General features: G+C 38.1%; 1 protein-coding gene across 1 annotated transcript; it reads left to right on the top strand.

Moving 5' to 3' along the window:
• Positions 1-7,180: 7,180 nt before the first annotated feature.
• On the top strand, positions 7,181-8,174 carry LOC126751524 (uncharacterized). The gene is made up of 2 exons (XM_050461854.1): positions 7,181-7,540; positions 7,596-8,174. Exons 1-2 carry the CDS (start codon positions 7,280-7,282, stop codon positions 8,172-8,174), a joined length of 840 nt encoding a protein of 279 aa, XP_050317811.1. The 5' UTR covers positions 7,181-7,279.
• Positions 8,175-19,875: the final 11,701 nt, after the last annotated feature.

Here is a 19,875-nt window from a genome sequence, read left to right as displayed (position 1 = left end):
ACATTGAGATTAGCATTATATTTCTCATTTAACACCGAAAATGCTCAATTTTGCTATTTTCAAGTCCCCTGCTGCAAAACTCTGGTGAAACACGCTTAAAATTTGTCTGTGGTGAAACTCCCTAATCTCTGCCGAGTACCCCTGCGAAAAGTTACGATATCTAAAACGTGAACCTTCTCTATGATAAACGTTCTCTGCTACTAAATACAGGGAACGTACATATATCATAGAGAAGGTGTTTGATAATATATTATAAATTCACAAATATGTATGTTTGTATGTAGATATGCTATATATGTGGGAGTGGAACCTGTGGGTCAAAGGTCCACACGTTGCGGACGTGCCTTTTAAATGCACCTCTGACCAAAAACTACACGAACATATGCTCAATTCGAACAACACTCGAACTGTATAGTCGGGCATAGTAGCAAGAATCATTCTTGGGACAGTAGGAAAGAAGTAGTGAGAAGTGGCAGACAAGCCGCTGCCTGACAATTGAAGTTATAATAAGTTGTGAAAAATGTGAACTTAATAAACCAAAAACTAAATGTAAAGTTATAATAAGTTAAGTGAGTTTAATAAAATATTAAATTAATAAATTTTATAATTCAAAAACTACATATGTATATGCATATAATATGCTATCATAATATCTTAAAGAACTTAATATATTACAATAACATTTTTACATTTCATTTTAATTTTCATACGCATCTACATTTTAGTAAGTACAATTCAAATTCAAATCGTGATATTATCGTTTATCAGTAATATAATGTGCGCGCACTGCTCTACATGTATGTACATACATATCTAGTGTTGAGTGATGTGGATGTGTTTTTTGAGCTCTTGGATTATTCGTGAAATAATTCTAGTTTTTCATAGTGAAATCACACTTAATTTGGCTTGGGACTTACCGAAATTCCGGACGATCTAAGTGGATACAAAACTTAAAGAAATTGATAAGTACAATTAAATTTAAATAAAAAATTATTTCCAAATACATGCCCCTTCGTGGCAAATTTCCAAATTTTTTAGTTATACTTTTTATTATTTCCCTACTAACAGCGAATCAAACGTGCGCTTATTTTTTTAATTTGTCGCTTTGTTTTGATCAATCAGCTGTTCTCCGTTTTCGCTTTTTCGTTTTTTTCCCCTTTTCGTTTCGCTTTTGGTTTAGGCATTGCCAACCATTTATAACTTAAATTAGGGTTTAGCAGCAGAGACTGAACGTACTCATTGACAGGTGTATCCAACTATTTTCTCACTGAGGTATGGCCTCTGAGAATAGTATGGGGCGTACACCAAAGAATCCTTTTCGGAGGAATTCTAAAATTCTGAGAACGCCCCCTAACGGCCGAAATGGGGAATCCACCGCTGCTGGATCAACATTAAGTGACGAAACTGTTGACCGGGCAAGCAAAAGTGAAGAGAAATCACTAAATAATGAATCGTCCAACTACTTTAAATAGCTGGGATGCAAAATAAAAGAGTTGGAAAATATGATGACTATGCGCGATTTATTGAGTACCATAATGAACTTATATAACAAAGCCGAGAAACCGGAGAAGAAAATTATGGCTGAAAAAGCAACACAGCTTTCTCATATTTTTAAAGATTTGAATACCCCAAAGCGGTTGCGAGAAGCATCGGGAGAACTACCTCCCACAAAAAAGCCAAAAAAGGCTACTGAAAATGTGCAACAAATGACCAGTGAGATCAAGAAAGTAATAGATATTACGGGTCAACATAACGCATGCGAAAAATGGTCTGGATGTAGTTAAAAATAGGAAGCCGATTCAAAAGAAAATAAGAGCGAAACCGGACGCCATCATAATAACGAAAAAGGAAGGTGCATCGTATGCTGATATTTTCCGGAAGATAAAAAGCGACAGCGGTCTTGAATAGTTGGGATCAAACGTGTCATATATACGAAAAACGTTGAAAGGAGACCTGCTGATTGAGCTAAAAAATCAGGCGGACAAGAGAGCTGAATCATTCCAAACCGTCTTAGAGGGAGCGGTGGGTGAAAGGGCGCTGATACAGCCAAAAACTCATAGCGTTACAATAGTGTGTAAGGATTTAGATGAAATTACTACTCCTGAAGAAATCTGCGAGGCACTAAAAAAAGTGTGGAATCCAAAACCTGGAAAAATCAAGCGTAAAAAGTATGAGAAAAACCCGCAGTGGCACACAGATAGCGCTTGTATGCCCACGTGCTCAGGATGCTAAAGCTGCATTAAAACTGGGCAAAGTTAAGATAGGGTGGTCGATCTGTCGCCTTCGAGAGTACTCGCCTATTCCCAGATGCTATAAGTGTTTCCCCCTGGGTCACTTGGCGCGTAACTGCTGCAGTTTGATAGACAGATCTTCTCAATGCACACGTTGTGGGACCGCGGGTCATTTAGCAAAGGTATGCACCAACGTTCCGAGCTGCATGCTCTGCAAAGGGGAACACTCAGTATTGAGCATGACTTGTCCCAAGTACCTAGAAATGAAGAAGTCTCTAAGAAAATGAGGATATTACAGTTAAATTTAAATCATTGCGCAGCAGCACAAGATTTGCTAGATCAGACAGTTACAGAAGAGAACATTGATATCGCCATACTAAGTGAGCAATACTCCCAGCGTCCGGAAAGCACATGGATTGCAGACAAATCCGGCAAGGCAGAAATATGGTCCTGCAAAGGACAGTGTTTTAAGACCAGTTTCCGAGAAGCTCATAACTGTTTCACATGGGCGAGTATAGGAGGGATATATTTTGTAAGTTGCTATGCTCCTCCCAGCGCATCAATTACAGAATTTGAAGATTTCCTCTTAAAACTGTCGCCTAATCCAAGAATTCATAAGTCAAACGAATTTAACAATAATAAACAGTGGAACGCAAAACACATACCAAAAAGGAAACAAAGGATCCATAATTGACATTATGTTCTCAAATGATTCACTCAGCAGGCACATTAAGTGGACAGTGTCAAATATATACACAAATAGTGATCATATGGCGATTATAGCTCAAATTTCGTACACCACAGAGCCTGAACTCCTCAGCAGATACACTTCCCGAAAGCGTAGCTGGACGCAACAGATGACGACACCGCCCATCTGGTATCGACTGTGCGAAAGGAACTGGTCGCAGCATGCGACGCCACAATGCGTAGAACAACTCATCACAACAAGCGGCGCCCGGTATATTGGTGGAATGAGGAAATTTCCACTCTGAGAAAGCTTTGTCACTCAGCTAGACGGCGTCTGCAGCGTAACCGCAATGAAACGAATGAAAATCGACTTAGAGAAGAATTTAAAAGCCACAAGAAGCTTCTGAAGTCTGCAATTACCCGTAGCAAAAATCATGTTTCGAAAAGCTCTGTGAAAAAGCAAACATTGACCCTTGGGGAACTGCTTACAAAATCTGTATGTCAACATTTAAAAGTAAGCACCAACAACCTAAAGATGCATATTTTATGGAAAAAGTCGTCGAAACACTATTCCCGAAACACGATCAGATTTCCTATGCCAAGCGGCGAAACGAAGCTGCAGAGTCACCCCTACTAATCACAGAAGAGAAGCTCCTGGCCATAGTAAATAAAAAACAACAAAGCACCTGGATTAGATGGCATACCTAATAGAGTCCTGAAGGCAGCTATAAGCTCAAAACCTCAACTATTTGTTAAAATGTACAACGCTTGTATAAAGGAAGAGGTGTTCCCCGACTCGTAGAAAGTACAGCGTTTGGTTCTGCTCCCAAAACCAAAGAAACCACATGAAGAACCTTCATGAAAAAGCACTGCGCGCTGATTACCCTGGATGTCAAGAATGCGTTCAACACGGCAAAATGGGCACATATAATCAAAGCACTGGGAAAAATTCGCGCCCCGGCATACCTCATAAACGTTATAATAAGTTATTTTAAAAATAGAAGGCTGATTTATGATACGAACGAAGGAGCCAAGAGCTACTCCATCTCAAGTGGAGTACCCCAAGGGTCAGTGTTAGGCCCGCTGTTATGGAACCTCATGTATGACGGGGTGCAAAGGAGGCAACAACCAAAAGATGTGAAACTAATAGCATATGTGGACGATCTCATAGTGGTAGCAGTGGCAAAACAATTAGTCGACCTAAGAAGCAAATGCAATGAGTGCGTAAATGATCTGCAGCACTGGTTCTCTTCGGTGAGTCTGGAATTGGTGGAGCAAAAAACTGAAGTTTTACTCATAAGAACCAAAAAGGTACAAGAACAAATAGAGGTCACTATAGGGGAGTGCGAGGTTACTTCACAGCCGCAGCTGAAGTATTTGGGAGTAATATTGGATTCCAAATTAAAATTTAAGGAACACCTGGAGTATTCTTCTAGTAAAGCAACCAAAATTTATAATGCTCCATCAAGGATGATGACCAATACATGCTGTGTGCGTTCCAGCCTGCGATTCTTAATAGCGAAAGCAATGAGTTCCGTAATACTATATGCAGCATCAGTATGGATACAGGCAATGAATATAAAAGCGTATGCTAAACAAATAATTGCAGTGCATGGGCTCTCTGCAATTCGAGTAATAAGTGCTTTCCGGACTATATAAACCGACGCTGCTGAAGTATTATCCAGTATGCGACCCATTGACATCCAGCTATCAGCGCCTAAAAAAGTAGCGGCAAGATCAGAGGAGAGAAACAAAAGCACTAAAATGTGGCAGGAGTGGTGGAATTCCTCACCCAAAGGGCGCTGGACCCATCGACTCATGCCGAACATCCACACGTGGATACACAGACGACATGGGGACCTAGACTTTTATCTGACCCAAATACTTAGTGGACACGGGTGCTTTAGAAGCTATCTTTTGAGATTCCACAATGACATTAGTCCGTACTGTCCGACGTGTACAGAGTATATAGAAGACTCTGAACATGTACTATTTCATTGCCCACGTTTCTCAAATACAAGGGAAAACTAAAAACCACACTCGGTGGTAGTTTTTCGGTCGAGAATCTAACGACACACATGTGTCAGTCGACAGATAAATGGAAAGCTGTTAGCGAAGCGTCAGCATTCATAATGACAAAACTAAGACATTTTCAACAGACAAGGCGTCCGTCAGTCCGCGTAGTAGAGGAGACATAAATGTCCTGTCCCTCCTACGAAGTAATACCTAATCGGTGGTTCCGTGGGAGAGTCTTGAGTTGGGAGTAGGTTAGATTTAGCGGATAAAAGTTCCGCACCTCGGCTTACGATGCTTCCCCCTACTATAAAAAAAAAAACATGAATATGTGCATTTGACATACCCACACAAATAATGCATACACAAGTCTACATTTGTACATATCTGCGTACACATCTAAATATGTCGCCCGCATAAACTTCAAATATTGTTCAACAAAACCAACCATCGTCTCAAATAGCATCAGTAGCGTCACAAGTCAAGTACTGAGCACATAGAGCGCCACAGACTGCAAACGACATCTGTCAAATACTAAAATACACAAGTTCTCAGGGACACAGTTATTGAGGCAGCTGCACAACTACATAACTGTGTCCATAAGAACGTCGCTTGCTGTCTGTCTCGCTCTATGTGTTCAGCACTTCAATATGGCAGCCAAATAGTCGATGCCCAAATTTGTAGAAAAAGACAACAACAACAACAACATTTTCATTCATGAACGAGCATGCCTTTTCCTACAAGCCTCTTTTCGCGACGGTGGCAAAAGCTAGAAATCATACATTGAACAACTTTCTGATGTTTCTTCACAGAAAGAAGTGAGAAAAGTGGCAACATAGCTGTTGTCGATTAACAATATTTGTCAATTCTAAAATATTTTTCCATGGCTGGCAAAAATCTGCGTTGATATAAATGCATGCTCATACATACATATATGTATGTATGTACACAAGTTTGTTGATAAAGCTGTTAGAGCAGCAAGGGAAACGGACAGCACAGCTCGGATTTTCTACCAACAATACAATGTTGTGACGCTTTGTCGTCGCGTCGGTCCGACCAGAGAACATAAAACATAGAGAAGGCGCAGGTTCGACAGCGAACATTTTATAAAATTGCGACACGGAATGTCACCACACAACTACAGAATTCACGCTGTAAAATGTTAACATTTTTAACAGTTCTCCACATACTCAAACAGAGAATATGAAGAGAAATAATATATGTACGGCATATGATGCCATAGCATGTATACGCAATCAAGGAATATTGAAGAAAAATATGAAGAATATGAAGACACATAAATATGTATTTGTATGCATGCTCCTTATGATACTCCCAACTAGAGCTCCCACTCCCGGGCTCCCGGGATCCCGGACTTAAAACTCCTCCCGGGATTTAGAATTAAATTCCCGGGATATTCGGGATTTTTGTCCTTTTTTTTAAACACTGTTAATTATTATTTTTTCATAAACAAAGTTGTATTTACAATAGATGAACATTGCCAAAAAACAATTAGTAAGAATTTAGTACTTTACAACACTGTTTGATCAAAGTTACAGCACTGGTTTGATCAGCTGTTAATTGGCAAGCTGTAGCATGTGCCAAGCATACGATCAACCGCACTGCATTTTACAAACTTACACTTGTGCTTATTGTATAAATTGTAAAAATGGAATGTAAGTACTAAATATTTTAATTATAAATGTTAAAATAACAAATTTTCATTCACTTATCATCATTTATAAAGCACACAAAAAAAGGAGACGACAAATCGTCAACATGGTTTTATTTTCAAATATCAACAAGTTCAGAGGAAGCCAAGTGCAAAAAATGTAATGCAGTCCTCAAAACAAAGGGTGGTTCAACAAAAGGATTACACGAAGGTTTAAAGTAAAAATTATAAATCCGCAATGAAAATAAGATTGTAGAGAAATTGATAATTTTAGGTTCATGGCATAAGCAAAGCAACTCCTACAATTGCTGTTCCCAAGAAAGTGGCAAAAATTACTTCACATTTTTCACCAAAAATGGGTAGGGTTAGCATTTTCAACCATTGCGCAATCAAAACAAATCAGAAAAGGTATTGAAGCCAGAAAATTTAAAGTTCCCAAATCTGACACCACAATCAGAAAATATATAATGGAATATTTTGAAGAATGTCGCGAAAGAGTGAAGAAAGAAATAATCGATTTGAAAGTAAAAAATAATAGACTTAGCATTTCATTCGACGAATGGACTTCTGTGGCCAATAAACGCTACTTGAATTTAATACTGCATGGTCAAAAAACATATCGAACTTGGGACTCGTCCAAATAAAAGGTGCCGCAACTTCTGAAAACTGCATTGATATGATTGAATCTCGTTTGGTAGATTATGACTTGAGTTTAGCAACTGATATTATTTCTATTACCACGGATGGTGCCTCAACTATGTTGAAAATTGGCAAACGCATAGGTCCACATCAACAGCTGTGCCTGGCACATGGAATACAGCTAGATATCCTTGATGTGATATACAAAAGACAAATAAGAATTGAGCCAAATGAAATTTCTATATGTGAAGATGATGATTCCGAAGAAGATACGAGAGATCAAACTGATTGCATAAAGGTAGACATATTTATTTTTTTTAAATATGAAAATCTAATTTTTATGGTATTTTTAGTTAGCTGATAATGAAGAACGTGGAGAACTTACAGACGAATTTGATATCAAAAAAATTATTGACAAAATTCGGAGCGTTTTACGGTCATTTCAAAAATCTCCCAAAAAGAATGAAATTTTACAAAAATATGTGAAAATGGAGTTCAACAAAGAGTTGCAGCTCATCCTAGATTGTCAGACTCGGTGGAACAGTTTACTAAAAATGATCGAACGGTTTCATATGCTGGAGTCTTGCTTGAAAAAAACGATGGTCGACCTTAAGGCAGATTGCTTGGAAGATTGTGAATTTAATATTATTAAAAGCATTATTAAAGTTTTAAAGCCGGCAGAGTTAGTTATAGAAGCTTTGTGTCGCCGTGACATGAACCTCTGTTCTGCTGATGCAGTGATACATTTTATGCTGGACGAAGTTAAAAATGTGGACTTATCAATAGCTTTCAATCTTTTTGAATCAATTAAAAGACGCGTTTCTGAAAGGCGCACAATATACACGAATATATTGAAACTATTAATAACGGGAAATTTTGTAAGTACCACAAATGAACCGAATTTAGATGAAAAATTTCAAACACTATTGTAGAAATTGTCAAAAAGTACTATAAAAATATAATAAAAACTAGTATAAAAATAATCGAAAATGAAAAGGAAAAAACGTTGAAGGAAAGGTTGCAAGAAACTGTCAAAGAATTTCGCGTTTTAAAAAGAGATGTCTCATTATCAGTAGAGGAAGCGGTACCAAAGGAAATAAATTTACTTCTTGGGGGTGGCGGGCTTGGCAGCAATCTGGAGGTTGCTTGTAATGTTTTAAAGACAATACCACCAACTAGTGTCGAATGCAAGCGTTGTTTTTCAGTGTCTGGTTTTATGTTCTCTGGTTGAAACACGTTGGCAATGTTGCGTTCGATGCTTTTGCTGGCAAAAGTCTCCAATGCAACATTAGGATATGTCACCATGTCCTCCCATCTTAAAATAAAGCAATGTCCTCATTGCAATTTTTCTTTGTTTATAAATTAAAGTTTTTAAAAAGAATTCTTACAATATTTAAAGATATTTTTAGCATATAAAAAGGATTAAGTAATAATGAATAAGTAAAAAGGAATGATAAAATTGATAAGATACAATTTTGAATTCTTAGATTTAGTTTTAGTTGGTTTTCTTTTTATACTCTCTAAGGAGAGTATTATAGTTTTGTTCACATAACGGTTGTTTGTAAATCCTAAAACTAAAAGAGTCAGATATAGGGTTATATATACGAAAGTGATCAGGGTGACGAGTAGAGTTGAAATCCGGATGTCTGTCTGTCCGTTCGTCCGTCCGTTCGTGCAAGCTGTAACTTGATTAAAAATTAAGATATCATGATGAAACCTGGTACACGTATTTCTTGGCTCCGTAAGAAGGTTAAGTTCGAAGATGGGCAAAAGCGGCCCACTGCCACGCCCACAAAATGGCGAAAATCGAAAACCTATAAAGTGTCATAACTAAGCCATAAATAAAGTTATTAAAGTGAAATTTGTCACAAAGGATCGCATTAGGGAGGGGCATATTTGGACTTCATTTTAAGTTTTTTGTACATATCTCGGAAACTACTATAGCTATGTCAACCAAACTCTATAGAGTCGTTTTCTTCAGGCATTTCCATATACAGTTCAAAAATGGAAGAAATCGGATAATAACCACGCCCACCTACCATACAAAGGTTATGTTGAAAATCACTAAAAGTGCGTTAACCGACTAACAAAAAGCGTCAGAAACACTAAATTTTACTGAAGAAATGGCAGAAGGAAGCTGCACCCAGGTTTTTTTTTTTAAATTGAAAATGGGCGTGGCGTCGCCCACTTATGGACCAAAAACCATATCTCAGGAACTACTCAACCGATTTCAATGAAATTCGGTATATATTATTTTCTTAACACCCTGATGACATGTACGGCATATGGGTGAAATCGGTTCACAACCACGCCTTCTTCCAATATAACGCTAGTTTGAATTCCATCTGATGCCTTCTCTGTATAATATATACATTAGGAACCAATGATGATAGCGGAATAAAACTTTACACAAATACGGTATTTGAAAAATATGTAAATGACGGATAATGAAATCTCGATTATCACTTTATCATTCGAGAGTATAAAATGTTCGTTGACACCCGAACTTAGCCCTTCCTTACTTGTTTTTATATATTTTACATCAAAGCATACAAGCATCTACGTACAAATTGAACTATTTCATAATGAATTTCTGAAAATCTTACGAAATACTTAGATAAGTCATGTTTATGTTGTTACCTAAATATTTAATTAATTTAGGTTTGATAAAATATATACATATTTATTTACAGGCCTTTAAAAGTTTTGATAACATGTTAAAATACCACGCGGTCGTACATATTCAAGTATTTAATTATGGTTGCATGTAAACAAAAAGAACCATACGCATAATGTTTGTAAATTTGTCCACACACAACTATGTATGTAAATATGTACACATATTGTTTCATGCGAAATATCCGTTGTCCCGGACAATCAATGGCCGAAGCTCACGTTTTGTCAAAGAGTCAATGTGTCGAGAGACTGACGCGACGACAAAGCGTCATAACATTGTGTTGTTGGTAGAAAATACGAGCTGCGAGCTGTCCTTGACAAACACAGTCAATCCCTGTTAGTGCCACAATCAAAGATACAGATTTTTGTGGTTTGTTAAAAATAAAAATAAAAATATAATTAAACTATGTTATCAATTTTATTCTAATATATTTGAATATATATTTGCGGGGTTGTCACTTTTTCCTTCTCATACAAATATCAGAGATTGTTAAATTTATGATTTTTAGCTTTTGCCATCGTAGGGAAAAAACGCTTGTAGGCAAAGGCATGCTAGGGGAGATGTTTTTATGAATGAAGCAAGTTTACCTGTTGAGAGTGCGCTTGCGTTCATGAATGAAAATATTGTTGTTAGGTGTTTTTCTACAAATTTGAGCATCGAATATTTGGCTGCCATATTGACTTGTGACGCTGCTGACGCTATTTGAAACCATTGTTGTTTTGTAAAACAATATTTGTAATTTTTGCGGGTGACTTATCTACATGTGAACGCATATAAGTATGTATGTATAATATGTTGTGTATGCATTATTTGTGTGGGAATGTCATACGCACATATTTATGTACATGTGTACGCATATAAGTATGTATGATGCTATTTGAAACGATTGTTGTTTTTTGTAAAACAATGTTTGTAGTTTTTGTGGGTGACATATTTACATGTGTGAGTTAACGGCAGCAGCTACACAGACACTTTATGATAAATGTAAACAAATTGTACCTTCCCACTACTGCTTGGTCAGCAGAATACTTTAATTAATAAGAAATTAATACATCATTTGTTTTGATAAGTAAGCATATTTCAATATTCCATTATTTGTTCTGATAATGAGAATAATTTGAAATTCAATGCTTTGGCATTTCATCACTTAATGTAATGCCAAAGAATTTTTAGCAATAAGCCGTTACACATAGAATTCTAAGAATATAAATATAAGTGATTTTACTAATAAAGATCAGTGTGTAATCGGCGAGCGCAGTGAGTGATCAGCTTGAGATCAGAACTTAGCAAGTATTACCGCACTCAAACCAACACGTTATGTTTTATTTCTACCGCTCATAGCGGAACGGAAAGCAATTTTTTTTAATACTTCCCACGCCAGGGAAGTTAATTGGCGCCCCTACCTCAGCGAATGGTAGGCACCTTGTCGCGGTGCAGGGGCTTAAACTGCAACACAGTACGGCATCTTCCATCTCCTGGGCGCTGGCAGAAGTTGCATGTGTACGGCGATCAAGATCTACCACCTCCTAATCCACGGTGTTATGCGACTCCCGTGCCCATTGGATGATTTGCAGCCAGGAGGTAAATTCGGCTGTATTCGAACGGAGCCTTCCCAACACCGGGTCGCTTTGCGAAGTAACGGTGGCCTTACCGCGTCAAGGGGCTCTGACGCGGCGGACCTTTTAGATTCCCCTTTCAAAGAATAGACCGGGAGGCCCACAATACGGGCTAAACGGTCGTACGAACAAGATGAACAACAACAAACAACAACGACAACAACCAAAACATCTACAACAACGGCGAACAGCTGCAGCAGCAACATTGAGCTGCGACATTGTTCAAAGGGCCTAAGTCTGGCGAAAGGATGGTGCAATACGGTAGGGCTAAATATCAACCCAGCAAAAACTACCGTGATCCCATTCACTAAGCGGAGATCTCTTCCGGGCCTGAGCTCCCTAACAATTGGAGGCACAGAGGTGGAAATCTCGAATGAGGTAAAATTTCTTGGCCTCACTTTAGACTCATCATTACGATGAGAGAAGACATTTGGACTCAACGCTGTCCAAAGCAACTAGAGCACTTATGATATGCAGACGCCTGGCTGGCAGAACAAGGGGAATGCAAGCCAAGAATCATTAGATGGCTGTATATCATGATAGTAAGGCCTATTGTCACATATAGAGCGGTTGCCTGGGCCACCAAAGCGGCGCAGTCTTCGGTTATTCAGAGACTGCAAAGACTTGCCTGTGTCTGTGCTTCGAGGGCAATGCGCACATGCCCCACGGTGGCACTGGAAGTCATACTGGATCTCACACCGCTGCATCTGGTGATAAAACAAGCAGCAAACACACCATGCTGCTAATGTCAGCAGAAGGCTGTGGTAGAGGAAAGATAATGTCCTTTAGACAAATGGATGCACTAGCGGAAAGCACACCGTTAGCCCTCCTCCCAGAGGACAGCGCCACTAAGAAAATAAACCTCAAAAAGAATTTCAAAGTTACTCTGGGCAGCAAGACGAAGTGGAGCGATTCCACGCTGAAAAGGCTGCTGGAAGACAGTACCATTCAGTGGTACACTGATGACTCAAAAACACCGGAAGGTATTGGGTCAGGTATTGCGGGACCGCGTACTAAGCTGTCCTTACCAATGGGTTGCTTCCCAAGTATCTTCCACGCTGAAGTTTTTGCAATATGTCAGGGCGCTGAAGTCAACCTCCGCCGCAACTATCGCAACCAGCGCATAGATATTCTCAGCAATAGTCAAGCGGCACTAAAAGCGATCTCATCATATGAGACCAAATCGCTTTTAGTCGAGGAATGCATAGAAAGGCTAAACCGCCTGTCCTTGTGCAACCGGGTATACCTAGTTTGAGTGCTAGGGCACAAGGGAATAGAAGGAAATGAGAAGGCCGACGAACTGGCCCGCGCTGCGGCAGTGTCTAAAATGATGGGACTAGAACCATACATAGCGGTAGGAACCCACACACTTAAGAAGCTGCTTCGCGCCGAGGAGAGAGTGGAGAGAGAACGGCATTGGCAGCAGGCAGCAAGTATGCGCCACGCCAAGCTGCTTCTGGGAGGGTACAACCTCTCCAGGTTCAAGGAACTAATTCACCTCTCCCGTTACAAATTCCGTCTCCTCGTCGCGATCTACACAGGGCACTACAAGCTCAGGAAACACCTGTCCAACATGGTCATGGTCTCCTGTGTTATCTGCCGGTTCTGCGACCTGGAACAGGAAACACCAGCACACCTAATCCTGGATTGTACAGCAATCTGTGGAAAAAGGCTTAAGGCCCTGGATTCCATTTACATCAGCAAGGGTCACATCACCTCAGTAGCGCCCGGCAAACCGTAGGTCGCGGTGCATTACCTCATAAATCTATCTATCTATCTACATAGTACCATAATGGTAAACCACTAAACGTACATAAACCTCGTGCGAGAGGTAGTGCATATGCGAATAACGTATTAATTTTTTTTTTTTTGTTTTAAAAACAAGTATCCCAAAAATAAGGCGAAAAGCTAAAACAAAAACAAAAAAAAAACTCCAAAACGTGTCGCGTAAATCAACAAAAAGGCAATAAGTAACTAAAAAATTAAATCAGAAATAAAAAGCACAGACAAAAATAAAGTGCAAAAATAAAAACATCATTAGGCATTACACGCCAAGCAGCGGCGTAGCCATCGAGGGAAACCAAAGAACTAGAAAATCACTAGAAACCAAAGGACTGAAGAAGAGAAGAGGCCAACATACCACAAAAGACGAGGAGAAGAAGGAGTAAGATTATATTAATTAATATATATTAAATATGTATATACATACATATAATACTTAAGCCAATCAATTTAAGCAATTAAGTTTAAACCATTAAGAATAATGCAAGGCTCGACCAGCCAAATAATAAAATATTTTGAAATCGCGATTCACCACCGCAAGGGGGACCCTCCGGTTTATAACAAAAAAATCAATTCTGCAATTCTGAACTCCAGACCCTCCATAATAAAAGAGTATCCTTTCCTAGAAAGGATCAAAAAATAAAAATTATAATAAAAAAAAAAATGACGGATGCTTTACCAACTGACTAGGACTATAACGAAATAGACAGAATAGTTAAAAATCTTGAAGGATTTATAGAAGTTAATAAAATTAACAAAAAAAAGAAAGGGATCTAAATAAAGACAAACTTAAAACTAAATGTATGGAGAAAGTTTTTCAATATATAGGAAAAGATGAGAAGGCCACACTTGAGGATTATTATAATCAGGAGACAGTTATGTCTGAGACTATAGAGACGATACAAGTATCAAAAAAGGAAGATTTGTTTAAAATGGGAAGTAATACAAGTGCTCCAAAATACGAAAGGTTGCATTATTGCGATTATTGTAAAGGCAACCATAAATTTTAAAATTGCCCATATTTGGAGAAAAGAAAAATTAATTAATCAAAAATGGCTTTAAGTAGCGAAAATGAGACCTTAGTCGCAAGACTAATTGCCGCAACGAACGCATCGCTTAGATAAATATCTACTTTTATCTGACTTTTTTCGATTCGGGATTTCTAATAGTGCGGAAAAGTTGCCTTAGTACTTCCCGATTTCAATGCAACTTTTTGTTTTGAGATCGGATTGCATCTTCAAAGCCAACTCCGGCCTTGAAATTTCGGAAATTTGCCTAAAATCGTGAAATTGTCTACCAAGCGCCTGAAATACGCATCTCATGGCAAAATGTATAAAACAAAAGTTATTTGTCACGTCATTTGCTACCGAAATGGTAATAGGACGAACCGTTCCCGAGATACGAGCGAAAATGCGGCGCGCCACAGCGCAAGGTGAAAATTGGCTTGCGGCCACACTTCTTGACGTTGATTTCGCCGAGTGCTATAACTCACATTCATTCACCTACGCCAAAGGACACGTTCGGATAAATCTCAACATAAATATTTTTTCATCGAGTTCCTTCACTCTTGTCGGTGATTTCGCCGAGTTCCATCACTTACATTCATTTCCCGGCGCCATACGACACGTTCGGACTGGTCTCCACATAAATATTTTTTCATCGAGTTCCTTCACTCTTGTTGTTGATTTCGCCGAGTGCTATCACTTATATTCTCTCCTGTCCTGTGTTTGGCATATATCCGTACAATCTCTCTGAGTTCCAGTTACCTACTTACCATAATGTTTTTTTGTGTTATCAGTTTGAAAGATTTCGTATAGGGCGACTCCGAGGCGACAACAATGAACCTAGGAGTAAAGAGGTTACCGAAATAGTTGCAAAAAAGGTTGAAAATACTTTCAAAAAGTCATCTATTCCGATAGTTTCACACACCAGAGTTGTACTAATGCTCACCACATACCATAAGAAATTTCTGACTCTTAAACAAATGTTTTTAAGGAACCCAATAGGTTTGAGCTCTAAAAGAGACGACTTTGTCTCTTCTGCCGGAAAATTATTTGACATCGCTGCTTGTAAATGCATTTATTTTTTCTTCTTGGACTCGTCCCAAGGAAAGGAAAGTTTCTATCAATGAACAACCATTTCTCTTCGACCAGAGAACCAGAAGAATTGGTCGCATTGGAAGTGTTGATCTACCTGAAACAAAAAAGATTACAAAGAAAAATGAACGTAAAGAAAAGCTTTCAAATCTCATTCAACATCAAAACTTACCAGAAAAGTATCAGCTAGAACACGTGACCATTCAGATCAGCCAGACTCTCATACAGACGACAACAATGTAGGTGCGTCGCACATGGATTCTTCCAAAAACAAACCAAACAAAACACACTAGTATTAGAACACACTGCTTTAGCTGCCCAAAGATTTGGAGTAAGTGATAGAGCAGCGGCCTTGATTGTTTCATCTGCTTTTCTGGATGCCAAAAAAGCAGTTTTGATAACAGAGGATCAGGCTAGCTTTGTCACAGACAAATGCAAGATTAGTCGGGCAAAAAAAGTGTTGAAGTTAGGCTCCAAAACACCGAAAGTATTGACTCTGTATATGGGCTGTATTTTTACGGCCGCAAAGACAATACACTTACACAAGTCATCGAAGGTGAAAAGTACTACCGCTACACTGTCAAACAGGAACATATTTCTCTTATAGCGGAACCTGGTTGTCATTACTTTGGCCACGTCACCTCTCCTTCCGTGTCAGCTGAGGATGAGACGCAAGCTATATGGCAATTCAGTTGATATGGAACATCTAGAAGTTGTCGGTGCTGAGGTCACCAACACGAACACAGGTTGGAAAGGTGGAATCATTCGGAAACTAGAAGAAAGAATAGGTAGGCCATTATAGTGGTTTGTTTGTCTTCTACATTTCAACGAACTTCTATTTCGTGCTCTTTTCGAACACATAGATGGTGTCTCAAAGAGTCCAAACACATTCTCTGGCGACATAGGTAAACTGTTCCTCAGATTTAGCGTCGATGCATCCAGGTAACATGTGCAAATCTCGCTGGCTCACCTGTGCAAATAGAATTCTGAGATTATACATTTCTACTGACAAACCAACAAAGGAAATAAAGATTTTGGTCAAGTACATACTTACAGTTTACTCACCTTTGTGGTTCTCAATAAGATTCAACAGTTCAATCAAAGATGGCTCGCGCCATCTCTATGCTGCAATTCAAAGGTCGAGATACTTACCTGCTAAACTGCGCAAGGTTGTCGATTCATCCATTCAACAGAATGCTTTCTTTGCTCTTCCAGAAAACATTCTCCTTTGCATGATGACTGACGAACGGATAGAAGTCAGAAAGTTGGCCCTTGACCGTCTTCTTCAGCCAGAGAAGCAGAGTCTGACACTGTAAATGGAAGGGTTAGATGTAATAAAGTGCCAAAGCTGAATTTCAAAGCTAATAATTATTACGATATGATTAACTGGAAGTGATCGTTTTATACGCGCTACACTGAAATCTAGGCAACAAGTGCCAAAGTTTAGTACAATATCTGATTTTATCAATAAATTTGACACAGATTCAGACTAAAACAAGCCTGACATATGGTTGGTTGGTTGGGTTGGGCTTGGGAGGAACCCGAAGAGCAGCCACCTCCACGCGGTGGGTTCTGAGAGACCAATACGGGTTAGCTGAGAGCTGCAACAATTTTCACCTTGCGCTGTGGCGCGCCGCCTTTTCGCTCGTATCTCGTGAACGGTTCGTCCTACTACCATTTCGGTAGCAAATGACGTGACAAATAACTTTTGTTTTATACATTTTGCCATGAGATGCGTATTTCAGGCGCTAGGTAGACAATTTCACGATTTTAGGCGAATTTCCGAAATTTCAAGGCCGGAGTTGGGGTTGAAGATGCAATCCTATCTCAAAACAAAAAGTTGCATTGAAATCAGGAAGTACTAAGGAAACTTTTCCGCACTATTAGTAATCCCGAATCGAAAAAAGTCCGGAATCGACCCACCCTAGTCTACAACAATAACCGATTACAAACCTGAAGTAATATATTCAGAGATTCCCCTGGCGAATCCCTAGAAGTCTTTACCAGAATTTGGGCGAAAACAGAATAAATATGTTAGCTGGAGGGAATCGGCTAACAATGCAATGAGTTTATACGTAAGAGGCAGCCGTAGATATTTTACTGCATTGACTATATTAAGAAATAAAATTACACACGATGCTAATGACACTTTGTCCAAACACGGAACAGTTTTAAATTTTGATGCTATTTTAGCACGATTAGATTTCGCTTACGCCGATAAGCGACGAGCTCATATAATTGAGCAAGTAATGAATATTCTGCGTCAAGGCAATTCATCCAGAATTGAATATTATAACAAGGTTAATGAGAAATTAACCTTGCTAATAAAACAAAACCATAATGACTTACGGATCAGATAGTGACGTAAGAGTTTAATGCCAAAAATAGACGGGATGCCTTACGCACATTCATAACGGGGCTAAACGGAAACTTAGCAAACATACTATTTTCACTATCGCCAAGCGATTTACCAAATGCTTTGACAAAAGTACAAGAATTAGAATCTAACAATATGCGAGCGACCTTCGCATTACAATTTGGAAAAAATCAAATCCTAACAACAATAACAGGCAACATACTTTTAATAACAACAATAACGGTAAAATCAATAATAATTTACGGTTCCCACAAGTCCAGCCACAAAGGAATTACAACCAAAGAATGGGTTATCAGAATAACCAACCACGACCAACAGCAATGGATGGCGTAACCGTATGTTGCAAAAGCCAACAACCTTTAACCAAAACAATTTAGGAAAAAGGCCACATGGAAATACACAACAGAATGTGCAGCCACCGATTAAGACACAGCGCATTAATAATATTAAGGAGGGTAATTTTTTAGGCCAAAATTAACTCTGCCATATGTATATTTTTCTAAATGACAGGGTTACTGGTCAAAATTCTAAAATATTAATAGATACGGGAGGAACTAGTTGCTATATTAAATCAGGAATATACAAAAATAAAAATAAATTGGACATACAAAAGAGAGCAAAAACAATTAATGGATTTTCGATAATACGCTATTATCACATTATTACATTATTCGTTAAAAAACAAATATTCTACGAAATCGAAAATTTGGAAGCTGGCCTATTAATAGGATACAAATTTTTTAAGGACATTAATGCGGTGATTAACTTGGAAAAAAGAAGTTAATAATAATGAAAAAGAGGATGATATATGTATTTAGCTTAGGATGCGAATATGAGCATCAAAAAAGTAAGGATAATGCAAAGATCGTTAACGAGGACGAAATTACTCTGGAAGCAAAGACTTCCAAAGCGCCAGCCGACGGAAATACCGGCAAATTTTTAAAAATAAATAGTGTGGAGCAGGAAAGCTCTACAGCGCCAGCTGAAGATTTGTACCAGCAGAGTAGAAGTAATAATTATGCAAAGAATATTGTGGAACGAAAAAGTTCTACAACGCCAGCCGATGATAATACCGGCAAATTAAATAAAAAATATAGTATTGTGGAACAAAGAAGTTCTACAACGCCAGTCGAAGGAAATACCGACATAAACGAAGATGAAATTGAAAATTTAAGAGAAGAAATACAATACCATCCTCTTTCTGCTAATTCCTTCATAAACGAAGAGGTAAAAAAAATGATGAAAGATAAAATAATATGGCCACGTAAGAGCGCATATAATTCACCAATTTGGGTTGTACCAAAAAAAGGTGTAAATGAAGACGGTACGCTGAAATTGCGAAATGCAAAAAAGAATATATAAATATAAAAAACTTGAAAAACGAAATGATAAATACTTATTGTAAAATTAATAATAAAAATACTTGCCTATCAGATATTTTGTTCAACAAAAAAGGAAAGTGTAGAAAAATTAAAGAAAAACATAAAGATATAGATATAATTAAAGAAGGAGCAATATTAGTAGTTATGATATCCACTTCACCATCACATAAAATATTAATATAAACATACATATATATATTTACATACATACTAACATGTACACTTAAACATACTTACGTCATTAAAATAAACTAAGTTCTTTTGAGTTATGATATCCACTTCACCATCACATAAAATATTAATATAAACATACATATATAACTTAACGATTTTCCAGCTTATTTAAAGAAAAAAAATCGTTTTTTGGTCTGCACGACCTTCTCGTTCTAACTTTATTTTAAAACTGAATCTTACAATGTTCTTAATCTAAAAACTTAGCTAAATGCACCGGGCAAAACATAATTAATTCCACGAATTCGCGAATTTAGGTGGCGCGTGTGCTGACAGTGCATCTGAGCAGTGCTGTGGGAAACATTGTGTAACTTGAGTCCCATATCCGCTCTACCTGCATTTGTAATATTGCTGATGAATTATTTTATTGTTTCGGCAAAGTTAACATATGCCATGTTAACACTTCCCCTCTTAAAAACGTTCGTCCTCGAGCGTTGTCAAAAATAAGGTAAGTTGTTGAAATTTATGTATG

Source organism: Bactrocera neohumeralis, chromosome 2 (genome assembly GCF_024586455.1).
Source record: "Bactrocera neohumeralis isolate Rockhampton chromosome 2, APGP_CSIRO_Bneo_wtdbg2-racon-allhic-juicebox.fasta_v2, whole genome shotgun sequence".
NCBI lineage: Eukaryota > Metazoa > Arthropoda > Insecta > Diptera > Tephritidae > Bactrocera > Bactrocera neohumeralis.
Note: the sequence above shows the minus strand (reverse complement) of the source record. Positions and strands in the feature narration are given on the sequence as shown.